Source organism: Mobula birostris, chromosome 7, assembly GCF_030028105.1.
Source record: "Mobula birostris isolate sMobBir1 chromosome 7, sMobBir1.hap1, whole genome shotgun sequence".
Lineage (NCBI taxonomy): Eukaryota > Metazoa > Chordata > Chondrichthyes > Myliobatiformes > Myliobatidae > Mobula > Mobula birostris.
The window spans coordinates 14,741,948-14,755,973 of NC_092376.1; the positions used below are offsets into that span (position 1 = coordinate 14,741,948).

At 39.7% G+C, this 14,026-nt stretch overlaps 1 protein-coding gene across 2 annotated transcripts in view; it reads left to right on the forward strand.

Moving 5' to 3' along the window:
• Window positions 1-14,026, forward strand: part of prkx (protein kinase X-linked) — a 140,435-nt gene that overhangs the window by 103,975 nt on the left and 22,434 nt on the right. For both annotated transcript variants that reach the window (XM_072262637.1, XM_072262638.1), the window contains one exon: window positions 6,425-6,482. In XM_072262637.1, the coding sequence (XP_072118738.1) occupies window positions 6,425-6,482 (58 nt within the window). The remainder of the gene's footprint in view (window positions 1-6,424; window positions 6,483-14,026) is intronic.

Sequence of the window (14,026 nt, forward strand, 5' to 3'; positions counted from 1 at the left end):
GTGCACAACTGATGCAGTAAACAAAGTTAAAGTAGACACATGGAATTCTGCAGCACATTACAGGTTATTTGGCCCACAGTGTTGTGCCGACCATGTAACCTACTCTAGAAACTGTCTAGAATTTCCCTTCTGCAAAGCCCTCTATTTTTCTAAGCTCCATGTACCTATCAAAGAGTCTCTTAAAAGACTCTATTAATTCCGCCAGTACCACTGTCGCTGGCAGTGCATTCCACGCAACCACCGCACTCTGTGTGCAAAACTTACCTCTCACATCCCTCTTGTACTTGTAACTTTTGCTTCGGCTAGCGGCTTAATGTAGGGGATGATCACCCCCGGCCTGGCCAAACTTAAGAAATTTCGTTCCGGTAGACACTGCATGATGTGTCCCCGGTAACAAATCAGTACCCTGAAATAACAAACAGTACACAATATATGATTAAACGATTAAGCTTTATCATTCTTACTTTGACTATATGGTTAGTAAAGAAAACGGGGGAAAAAAAAGAAAGGGCCCATTCTTATGAAACAGTATTGCGCAACGTGGAGCTCACTGATAAGCCGTTCGTCCACCATCGACCTCGCTCCAAGTCCACTTCATCTGGCAGTCTACCAGATCTTCGTCTCCGTGTCTTTTCTCCTCATCTTTCCCCAGCAAAAGACCGTGAAAGTCTCTCTTCAGACTCAGAAGTCATAACCCGAACATTGCTGCTACAGAGAAACCATTACATTATCAGTGAAACCTTACAGCATGATACATACTTACTTCCAAGCACCTTAAAACTATGCCCCCTTCTGTAAGCTATTTCAGCCCTAGGAAAAAGTCTCTGACTATCCACACAATAAATGCCTCTCATCATCTTATACACCTCTATCAGGTCACCTTTCATCCTCTGTCGCTCCAAGGAGAAAAGAAGAAGTTCACTCAATATATTCTCAAAGGCATGCTGTCCAATCCAGGCAACATCCTTGTAAATGTCCTCTGAACTCTCTCTATAGTATCCATATCCTTCCTGTAGTGAGGTGACCAGAACTGAACACAGTACTCCAAGTGGGCTATAACTAAGGTCTTGTATAACTGTAACATTACCTCATGGCTCTTGAATTATTTATTAACCATGTTCCACAGTTGATGAAGGCTAACACACCGTATGCCTTCTTAACAACACTGTCAACCTGTGTAGCAGCTTTGTGTACTAGGGACATGGACCCCCAAGATCTTGCTGACCCTCCATACAACCAAGAGTCTTACCATTAATATTCTGTCTTCAAATTTGACCTACCAAAATGACCACTTCACACATAACTGGGTTGAACTCCATTTGTCACTTCTCAGCCCAGTTCTGCATCCTATTGATGTCCCACTGTAACCTCTGACAGCCCTCCACACTATCCATAACACCCCCAACTTTTGTGTCATCAGCAAACTTACTATCCCACCCTTCTACTTCATCATCCAGGTCATTTATAAAAATCACAGGAGGGGTCCCAGAACAGATCGCTGTGGAACACCACTAGTCACCGACCTCCATGCAGAATATGAACCGTCCACAGCCATCCTTTGCCTTTTGCGGGCAAGCCAATTGTGGATCCACAAAGCAAGGTCTCCTTGGATCCCATACCTCATTACTTTCTGAATGAGCCTTGCATGGGGAACCTTATCAAATGCCTTACTGAAATCCATAAACACTACATCCACCACTCTACCTTCATCGATGTGTTTTGTTACATCCTCAAAGAAGCAGAATTTTTCTATCTGCTGTCTGTTTCCACATGGTAAAATTATTTAACAGCTCCAGTAGCATGCATGACTATGTTGGATTATGTTCATTATATTTATTAGTGTTTATTATAAATCTTTTTAATGAGCTTCTTAAATGTTCTCAAGGCAAAGCTTCTGAAGAATGCCATAAACCAACTAACACAGCTTTACACAGGCCATTCCATTTCTAGATGGTTGTAGAAGAGTAAAAAGGCCATCTCTTGTTTAAACTAATATTAGTGCTCCTGCAAAACATTCAAGAAACACTTACTTTCTCAATAAAAATAAAAATTCTGTCTCTCTGCTTGTATAACGAATCACGTTAGAATTTTTGCTACTCATTTTTTATGCACATCTGCATGCTATGTATATATCTCAGACAACATTCAAGGTGATGGCTAATTTTACCTGTCGCACTGCTGCCTGTTTTAACAACATTTTACAAAAGCCATGACCTCGTGGCTTGCAATTGTTCATGCAGAAGTAATCTACTGCATGATTGTGGAAGTTTTACAGATGACTGAATTTTCTTAGGTATTGAAATGGTCAGTCTGACTTGCACATAGCTCCTCTGAGGATTCGTTAGTACTGGCTCTATTGTGTTATTTATTGTGCTTTCTCAGTGGTGCACAGTTTCTTAAAATTTGTACAAACTATGTATTTTCTGCTTTTATAATAATTAAGAATACAACTTGCCAGTCTTTATATTTGAAACTATGCAGAGATTTTTAAAACAGCAGTTGTAACTTTGTTGCATTGCAAAATTACTTTCCATATTGTGAAATGTTAGTTGTGGGAAATTAATAGTATATCCCCTTTAGTTCTCATTATTTCTGTGCTTGTAATAACTGGAAAGTGCCTTTTGCATTGCACATGTGTGTTTTCTTACTGGTTCAGTTGCAGAGAGAAAACAGTCGTAAAGTAGTAGTGCCCTATTTTTCCCGTGGTAAAATACATGCACTATGGACATTGTCTGAGGTTGTTAATGAAATGAAACCAGGTAGTCTTTTCCTTTTTGGAGTTGTTCTATAGATATTTCATAGGATCTTCATGTCATGGTACAAATGCAGAGTTTTTTTTAAATGACTGCAATTTTATTAAACAAGTTTTACTATGGATGATTTGTTTATGGAAGTTATTGGAAACTATAAATGTCGCTACAATAACCAAACAACTTTTACCTTCTGCATTTTCTGCTCAACATGTCTTTTCTTGTGGAGTTTTACTTTATACCCTGTGGTTCTACACAGAGCACCTTTGTAAACATTTCTAGGAAAGCAGCCTTTTTATGTTTAATGTTATAATTAGAAGTAATAATATAAAGATGTTGTATATGTAAAGTATCATTGTTTTCTATGTCCCCCTTTTTATGTGAATTTTCTTGGCATCTTTCTCTCCAGAATCAGAATCCAGTTTGCTGCAAAAGAACAAATTTCATATCATGCAATAAAGACCTAAAAATTACTATAAACTACAAAAAAAATAGTGTGTAAAAAAAAAAAAAAAAAAAAAAAAAAAAAAAAAAAAAAAAAAGAAAGACAATTGAGGTTGCACTCATAGGCTCTTAGACCATTAGGAAGTTTGATTACGGAGGGGGAAGAAGCTATTCCTAAGTCACTGAATCAGAAGTCACCGGCATGTGATGTGAAATTTATTAACTTAGCAGCAGCAGTTCAATGCAATACCTAATCTAGCAGAGAGAGAAAAAGTAATAATAAATAAAATAAAACATAATAAACAAGTAAATCAATTATATATATTGAATAGATTATTAAAAAATGTGCAAAAACAGAAATACTGCATATTAAAAAAGTGAAGTAGTGTCCAAAGTTTTAAAGTCCTTTTAGGAATCGGGTGGCAGAGGGGAAGAAGCTGTTCCTGAATCGCTGAGTGTGTGCCTTCAGGCTTCTGTATCTCCTACCTGATGGTAACAGTGAGAAAAGTGCATGCCCTGGGTGCTAGAGGTCTTCAATAATGGACGCTGCCTTTCTGAGACACCGCTTCCTGGAGATGTCCTGGGTACTTTGTAGGCTAGTGCCCAAGATGGAGCTGACTAGATTTACAACTTTCTACAGCTTCTTTTGGCCCTGTGCAGTAGCCCCTCTATACCAGACAGTGATGCAGCCTGTCAGAATGCTCCCCACGGTACAACTATAGATGTTTTTGAGCGTATTTGTTGACATGCCAAATTGCTTCAAACTCCTAATAAAGTATAGCCGCTGTCTTGCCTTCTTTATGACTACATCAATATGTTGGGACCAGTTTAGATCCTCAGAGATCTTGACACCCAGGAACTTGAAGCTGCTCACTCTCTCCACTTCTGATCCCTCTGAGGATTGGTACGTGTTTCTTCATCTTACCCTTCCTGAAGTCCACAATCAGCTCTTTCATCTTACTGACATTGAGTGCCAGGTTGTTGCTGTGACATCAATCCACTAGTTGGCATATCTTACTCCTGTACGCCCTCTCGTCACCACCTGAGATTCTACCAACAATGGCTGTATCGCCAGCAAATTTGTAGATGGTGTTTGAGCTATGCCTAGCCACACAGTAATGTGTATATAGAGAGTGGAGCAGTGGGCTAAGCACACACCCCTGAGGTGCGCCAATGTTGATGTTATCACCAATCCACACAGACTGTGGTCTTCCGGTTAGGAAGTCGAGGGTCCAATTACAGAGGAAGGTACAGAGGCCCAGGTTCTACAACTTCTCAATTAGGACCTTCAGACAATTGTGCCTGCACTGCAATGGTAGTAACAAGTGGGAATGTCCCAAATGATGAGCGTCCTTAGTCGACATTAGAAACCTAAAAATACTGTCATATCAAAAGGCTAGTGATGCTACCTGCCTGCCTTCTCTCTGCACTTTTCAATGTATTATTAATTAATATCTAATGTTTTTCAGAAGTACTGCTTTTTATCAAGTAGCAGTTTTCCAGTTCTTCAGCTCTTATGCATATTCCAATTGTTCTGACTTCTGGTGTGTTATTTTGAGATTGCAGCTATTGTAAATTATTTCACTTGTTTAATTGTTGTTCAGTATAGGAACACATGTTTCCCTCGAATTACTCATCAGTATAAATTATTTGGCCTCAGGTTGTCTAATAAACCAGTATGCCATCAGAATCAGGTTTAATATCACCAGCATGTGTTGTGAAATTTGTTAACTTAGTGACAGTGGTACAATGCAGATATAATAAAAGTGAGGTAGTGTCCATGAGTTCAATTTAAGAATCGGATGGCAGAGGGGAAGAAGCTGTTCCTGAATTGCTAAGTGTGTGCCTTCAGGAAGGAGGTACACAAGCCTGATAGTAAAAATGAGAAGAGGGCATGGCCTGGGTGATGGGGGTCATTAATGATGGACACCGACTTTTTGATTCACTGCTCCTTGAAGATGTTTTGGATACTACGCAGGCTAGTACCTAAGATGGAGCTGACTAATTTTACAATGTTCTGTAGCTTTCAGTCCTCTGCAGTAGCCACCCCCCCACACACACCCCCACCCCCACACCCCCACACATACACATACATATACACACACACACACACACACACACACACACTAGACAGTGATGCAGCCTGTCAGAATGCTGCCCATTGTGTTTTTGTGGAAGTTTGAGTGTCTTGGGTAACAAACCAAATCTCCTCAAACTCCTAATGAAATATAGCTGCTATCTTGCCTTTATAGCTGCATCGATGTGTTGGGACTAGGTTAGATCCTCAGATCTTGACACCCAGGAACTTGGAATTGCTTGGTTACTTCACTTCTGATCCCTCTGAGGATTGCTTTGTGATCCCTTGTCCTACCCTTTCTAAAGTATTCTTGCTACTTTTACTCCAGGACTGTTGTATTCCACTCATCGCTAGGTGCAGAATTATGTCCATTCTGTGACAGTGTCATTATAGTGCGACATGTCAAAGGTGCTATCTTTTCAGATTAAGCTTCAGAAAATAATCATAAAGATATTAATTCAACTTTTTAAAAACTGAATATGAGCTTTGTTTCCCATTATCAGGAAGAATACTCATTTATCGACTAACTTCACCAAAATCAATACTTCGTTGCTGTTTGGAAGAATTCCCATGAATATAAATCAGTAATTCTTTTCCTGCAGAAACATTTTCCTTCATTTATTTTGGTGTTTTGCACTTATTTCCTGTAAAGCACTTGGGAACATCCTGATGATTTGTAAGTGACAATATATGCAACATAATTTTGTAACAAGTTAACGGGTGGATAATAAAAGGTCTCATTCTATTTTTAATGTGTGGTAAAGAGGGCAGTTCACCAACACTGAATCTTACTGGTTTTTGCCACAGCCAACTCGGAGTCAGTAATGGTATGAAGTTGTTTTCTCACCATTAGTTGGGTACTAGTAAAAGTTCTTTACTTTCTACTGGCATTATATTTATTAAGGAAAGTGTCACTGAAAGCCTACTGGTACTTATTAAAGATGGAACTATTTTTACCTTTTAGGCAGTCCAGTTTGTGTAAAACTACATAAATTAGTGTGTGATTACCAATATGTGCGACTTCTGAGTATTTTGGAGGGTTTCAATTAATTTACTTAGTCGGTTTTGAATACTGTATTCTTGAGATTTTGTAATATTTATGTTCCATTATTATCTACATAATGTTACATGTAACTATTATTTTATGTTTCAGAGATCTTATAAAAAAGCTTCTGGTTGTTGACCGGACAAGGCGATTAGGGAATATGAAGGTAAGCAACAAATATGTTGATTCTAAAACTACCAGGTCATATTATTAACATTAGATTTTATTTGAAACTATAATCTTGCTGATGATTAATGAGTTTCTAATTGAATATTTTAATATCAAAGGGTATGCATTGTCCAAACTATTTCATAATCAATAATGGTTTGGTTTCTGTTTCCTGTTGCTTTATTATTTGTAGTAGGTGAAATGGGAACTGATGGCATGAGTAGAAGTGTCTCTCTTTTATATGAAACGTGTAGCTTATTCCCATAATCGAGTTCAAATTTTCAGAAAATGCTATAAATCTGGAGAAGAAGAATTTCAGAGTTGTATACTTTAGTAATAAATGAACCATTGAAAATAAGCAGAAAATCCTATGCAGAGGGAAATACCTAACATTTGGGTCAAAAAGTTTTCATCAGATCTTGGTCTGATACTTTTCCAATTTCAGCAATTTAAAGAATATGCAATATAATTCACAATATCAAGTTTAGTATGAGTGGAGCATATCTAATTCAGTATTTGAGAATTGATGCCAGTACAGTTACACGAAGTTCCAGTTGCGATGTTGGAACTCCATAAAGCTCCCTATTTTTACAATTTATTCTTTGTCATGTTTAATTGATATAAAAGTAATATTTTATGAGCGTGTTTTTGCTATAATTAGACCAGTAAGTGGCTTATCACATCTGTAGGCTAATCCTCTATAAACTAGATGACCAATTCATTATTTATGTTGCTGAAGACAAATACGATTGTAAGGACAAGAATTTGAAGTTCATTTCTAAGATTGTTCTTGCTGTGCCCCAGTTCTGATTGTTAGAATATCTGTTAAAATTTAGAATTGGAAGTCTTTTTTGATGCTGGAATGTTATCATTAATAATAAAATCCCTATGCTGCTTAAAAAGTGATTGATCTGAGTCTGCTTTTGAGGGGAGAATGCTGTCAAGGTAGAAAAAGTGGGTTACCTTTTCAAGGGTGGCTATCATTAACTTTTATGGAAGGCTGGATAAATGGATGATTGGATGGTGGCTGATAGAGGACCTGTGTCTTTTTTTATATTCAAGATAAGAGCCAGGGCCCGATATGCCTTGGCAAATGCATTCAGGATACATTGGAGCTCTTCTTTACAGCATACTACAATGGAGTTGTCATCCACATACTGAAGCTCCAGAATGTTGGTGCTGGCTGACCTTGTTGTTGACCTTGAGACTCTTGAAGTTGAAAAGCCCCATTCTATACACAATTGGAATTCCTTGAGGCAAGTTCTGGCTGTTGTTGGCAGCAGAAGCATGGTGTCGTTTGCAGGCTGCCCCAGTACATCCTCAGACTGTTGGCGTTGGCACAAATGATGTATTTCATTGTATGTTTCGATGTACATCTGACATGCAAAGCTAATGTTTAACTTCATATTTCAATAATTTCTACATAGGTCTTTTACTAACCTATGTGACTTTGGAATGTGGGAGGAAACCAAAGCAGTCAGAGGAAAACCACACAATGATGGTGCAAACGTACAGTGGCAGGAATTGAACTGTGCCCCTTGCTGCTGCATTATGTTGCTGGCTCTATTCAAGGAAGACACACACTTTGTTATTTTAACCTTTTAAGCTGCAGCATCAAGTTTTATCATTTGTTTTTGGTCATATAGTGGTGATAACTTACTGAACAGGGCAAAATGTTATAGTTACCTAGTTTTGCCAAATTCCACACGTAGTTCATCTAGTAGTTTGTATAATATTTATAATTTTCTTTTATAGACCCAGTTATTTCTGAAGTGAAGTAATATATCCTAAAACTCTACGGTTTAATGCATCTGAAAATCATTTGGCAATGCAGCAACAACTGGGCTGTTATATTACTGGTACAGCCAATATTTATGCCTCACAATGGAGTATTCTTATTCGTAAGTGAACATAGCTTCAGATAAAGTGGGTTATAGGTCAAAAAGCTGAATGTTCAGCTTGTTATAGTCAAAAAGCTGTTTGAGGGGATAGCCCAAGGTACCATTTCTCTTTAGCTAATGTGGTGAAATAGTAACTACCCAAGTTGCAAATTCCACAGCAAATTCCTAATATATGTAAATGTACATAGCAAAATGTAGTTGATCTTTGATTTAACAAGGGTGACTGGGAACGCATTCTACCCTGATGTCTCAAGTTTGTATATACTGAAATTATAAATGGCAATTGCAATGTAATTTTTATAGCAAAATTGTATATCAACATTTTAATGTGCAAGTGCATGTTGTAGTAAATTTTGTCGAACAACTGTCTCTCAGTAATTTGTGTTTTGTTTTGTTCAATTTGTACAGTAGTGATACTTTCAGTGACAAATACTGGCGAACCCACATTACAAGGTTGAGAGGGTGGTGGCTGCACCCCAGAAAGTCATCGTGATTTTCTATAATGTAAGGCAACGTCACCTGTACATGTGTCTAGTAATTTGAGCTCGAAATAAAATAAAAATTAACGAGTACAAATTTTCATTCCATATCCCGTACTGCCTGTAAGGAGTTTCTGTGTTCTTCCCATGACCACATGGGTTTCCTCCGGGTGTTCTAGTTTTCTCCCACAGTCCAAACACGTGCCGGTTTGTTGGATAATTGGTCATTGTAAATTGTCCTGTGATTTGGCTAGGGTTAAATCGGGGGGATTGCTGGGCGGCGTGACTCAAAAGGGCCGATTCTGTGCTGTATTGTACCTCAATCAATCAGAGTCAGGTTTATTATCACTGGAATGTGACGTGAAATTTGTTAACTTAGTAGCAGCAGTTCAATGCAATACATAATATAGAAAAAAACTAACAATAATAAGTAAATCTTATTCAGTATACTTTATACAGTATACTTATATTGAATAGATTAAAAATCATGCAAAAAACAGAAATAATATTTTTTTTAAGTGAGATGCCTAGGCGTGACTCGAGTAGCAGCAGCACTCTCGATGGATACGATTAAATATTCCCGTTTCAGCTTGTTATAGCTAAAAAGCACAACTGCTTCCAAGGTCAGTACAGTCAACAAAGATGTCTTAATGCATTTTAACGATCTATTGCTGCTTAAAACTAATGGAAACAACACAGTCTGTGGTCAGAAGGGCCCACAGAGAAAACGTGGGCGGAGATTAGGATTGCAAGTGCGTTTAAGGAAACAGGATTTTAAACTCCCTATACCAACGATCTTCCTGGCAAACTTGCAGTCCCTAGTGAATAAAATCGATGAGCCAGGGTGCTGTATCAGAGGGGCATTAGGACCGTGTGTGTCCTTTGTTTCACAGAATCTTGGTTAACCCCTTCCGTACTGGATGCAGCGATTCAGATCGACGGATTTACTATACACTGTCAGGGTAGATCGATAGTCTCTGAAAAGCAAAGGTGGAGGAGTATGCCTCATGATCAACTCTTCTTGTTGCACGAATATATCAGTGCTGTCCCAATTCTGTTCACCAGACCTGGAATATTTAGCGGTCAGGTGTCGTCCTTTTAACTTACTATGGGAATTCTCTGGGGTCATTCTGGTAGTAGTTTACATTCCACTTCAGGCCAATGTCAAGCAGGCATTAGATGATCTGAGCAATGGGATCAACATGCACGAAACAGCGCACCCTAATGCCTTCACCGTCGTTTTGGGAGACTTTAACAAGGCCAGTCTGAAAAAATCACTAAGCAATTACCATCAACAAATCACTTGCAATACCAGAGGAAACACCACACTGGACCATTGTTACACCACTATCAAGAATGCCTACCATGCTATTCCACACCCTCACTTCGGGAAGTCTGATCACCTGGCTGTACTTCTACTCTCTGAGTATAGGCAGAGACTGAAGACTGCAGCACCAGCAGTGAGGACCAAGAAGATCTGGACAAGGGAAGCACAGGAGTACCGACAGGACTACTTTGAATTGGTGGACTAGACTGTATTCAGGGATTCATCTTTGAATCTGGATGAGTATGCTGCAGTTGTTACCGACTTCATTAAGACCTGTGCGGATGAGTGTGTGCCCACAAAGACTTACTGTACATTCCCAAAACAAAAGCTGTGGATGAACCAGGAGGTATGTCGTCTGCTGAAGGCTAGATCTGTGGTATTCAAGTCCGGCAACCCAGGCCTGTACCAGAAGACCAGGTATGATTTGCGGAGGGCTATTTCAAGGGCGAAGGGACAATTTTGAACGAGGTTGGAGGCGATAACTTTGGCAGGGACTGCAAGACATTACTTCCTGCAAAGCGAAACCCAATAGTATGAATGGCAGCGATGCTTCAGTACCAGATGAACTCAACACCATCTATGCACACTTTGAAAGGGAGAACACAGCTACAGCTGTGAAGATCCCTGATGACCCTGTGATCTCTGTCTCAGAGCCCAATGTTTTACTCTCTTTAAAGGCAGAAGGTCCCAATGGAGTACCTGGTATAGCTCTGAAAACCTGTGCCAACCAACTAATTAACCAACTATCAAAGACATTTTCAACCTCTCACTGCTATGGGCAGAAGTTCCCACTTGCATTAAAGAGGGAACAACTATACCAGTGCCAAAGAAGAATAATGTGCCCTGCCTTAACGGCTATCGCCCGGTAGCACTTACATCAACAGTGATGAAATGCTTTCAGAGGTTGGTTATGACTGGATTGAACTCCTGCCTCAGCAAGGACCTGGACTGATTGCAATTTGCCTATCGTCACAATAGGCCAAAGGCAGACGCAATCTCCATGGCTCTTCACACAACTTTAGACCACCTAGACAACACAAACACCTACGTCAAGATGCTGTTCATTGACTACAGCTCAGCATTTAATACCATCATTCCCACAATCCTAATTGAGAAGTTGCAGATCCTGGGCCTCTGTACTTCCCTCTGTAATTGGATCCTCGATTTCCCAACTGGTAGACCACAGTCTGTGCGGATTGGTGATAACATTTCCTCTTCGCTGACGATCAAGACTGGCGCACCTCGGGTGTGTGCTTAGCCCACTGCTCTACTCTCTGTATACACATGACTGTGCAGCTAGGCATAGCTCAAACACCATCTACAAATTTGCTGACGGTACAACCATTGTTGGTAGAGTCTCAGGTGGTGATGAGAGGGTGTACAGGAGTGAGATATGCCAACTAGTGGATTGGTGCCACAGCAACAACCTGGCACTCAACGTCAGTAAGACGAAAGAGCTGATTGTGGACTTCAGGAAGTGTAAGACGAAGGAACACGTACCAATCCTCATGGAGGGATCAGAAGTGGAGAGAGTGAGCAGCTTCAAGTTCCTGGGTGTCAAGATCCCTGAGGATCTGACCTGGTCCCAACATATTGATGTAGTCATAAAGAAGGCAAGACAGCGCTATACTTTATTAGGAGCTTGAAGCAATTTGCCGTGTCAACAAATATGCTCGAAAACATCCATAGTTGTACCGTGGAGAGCATTCTGACAGGCTGCATCACTGTCTGGTACAGAGGGGCTACTGCACAGGACCGAAAGAAACTGTAGGAAGTTGTAAATCTAGTCAGCTCCATCTTGGACACTAGCCTACAAAGTACCCAGGACATCTTTAGGAAGCGCTGTCTCAGAAAGGCAGCGTCCATTATTAAAGACCTCTAGCACCCAGGGCATGCACCTTTCTCACTGTTACCATCAGGTAGGAGATACAGAAGCCTGAAGGCACACACTCAGCGATTCAGGAACAGCTTCTTCCCCTCTGCCATCCAATTCCTAAATGGACTTTGAAGCTTTGGACACTACATCACTTTTTTAATATACAGTATTACTGTTTTTGCACATTTTTTAATAATCTATTCAATATATGTAATTGATTTACTTGTTTTTATTATGTTTTATTTTATTTCTTTTTCTCTCTGCTAGATTATATATTGCATTGAACTGCTGCTGCCAAATTTCACGTCACATGCTGGTGATGAATAAACCTGATTCTGATAGTGTCCAAGGGTTCAATCCATCAGTCGATCTCAGATTTGTTTTCGTCATGGTCTCTGAATTCTGACAAAGTAAATTTCCATTATCAGAACTGCTGTAGTGTAGGGTTGGCCTGTACACCGTTGCATGTTCTGATTTGTAACTTGGTTTAGATCAGGGGTTCCCAACCTGGGGTCCACAGACACCTTGGCTAATGATAGGAATCCACGGCATAAAAAAGGTTGGAAACTCATAGTTTGGTACCTCGATGTTTAAGTCAAAATCATTTACAAAATTTATCATGTGACCTGTAAAAGTGTAATTCACAGCATGGTTTGTACATCCTTGCTCAAATTTCCACAACTCAACAAACTGATAAGCTGTCAAATTCTGGGCAGTACCAACCTTTGCTATGAACTATTACCTCAACCTATGTAATTAGTCATTAACCAGATTTGTGCACCTATTGAATGTACAAAAGTATTAAAAACTAATGGTCTCACATTGACTGCAATATGAATGATTTTGCAATATCAGCACAGTAGTCACATAGCATACAGTAAAATGCGTTGTTTGTGCCATTGACCACGCAGTCCGAGGATGTGCTGGGGTTAACCCCAATTGTCACCATTATGGCATCACACAACTTAACGTTACTTCACCCGTACATCTTTGGAATGTGGAAGGAAACCGGGGCACCCAGAGAAAACATATGTGATCGCAGTATCAATATGCAAATTCCTTACAGACAGCGGTGGGCATTGAATCCTGGTTACTGGTGCTGTAAAGCATTATGCTTGTACTGCCCTGTGAGAGATGCAATACTCAAGCAAAGTAAATGAATAAAAATAGGTTCTCAATGACATAAGTACAGGTCGATCTTCACTAATCCGGCACCATTGGGAGCTGAGGAGTGCCGGATTTGTGAAAATGCCGAATTACAGAAGGGTCACATTAAGCATAATCAGTGCCAGATTATTGAAGGAACCGGATTACAGGTAGTCAGATTAGTGAAGGTCGACTGTATTTCTATTTGTATAGTGCCTTAAACATTGTAAAATTTCACAGCAGTTAACAAAACAAAGTTTGGCCAGTTGATAATTATTCCTCTTTGCACTATTTATTTATTTTACTAACTTATCATATTTTTGTCTTGCATTCTACTGCTGCTGCAAGACAACAAATTTTATGGCGTACGGTATTTCACTGATATCCTGAATTTAATATTGAAGTTTAGTCAGAGGTGGGATTTTTAGGAGTTTCTTAAGAGGCTGCATCATTTATAGAGGTGATTCTAGCAAGGCCTTTGGTAGCTAAAGATGTGGGTGCCAGTGATTGTGTGACAAAAGTGTGGTCATGGAAAGAATTAGAGAACCTCAGATCCCCTGGAGGGTTGTGAGGCAAAAGATGATTAGAAATTATTGGGGCTATTGGGGAGAGTTTAAACTAGAATTGCTGGGGGATGGGAACCGAACTGAAGAGATGGAGGAAGAAGAGGTGATTGGCTCTCAAATAGAGAAAGGTTAGAGACCGTGCGAGAGACAATAGACAATAGGTGCAGAAGTAGGCCATTCGGCTCTTCAAGCCAACACCGCCATTCACTGTGATCATGGCTGATCATCCACAATCAATACCCAGTTC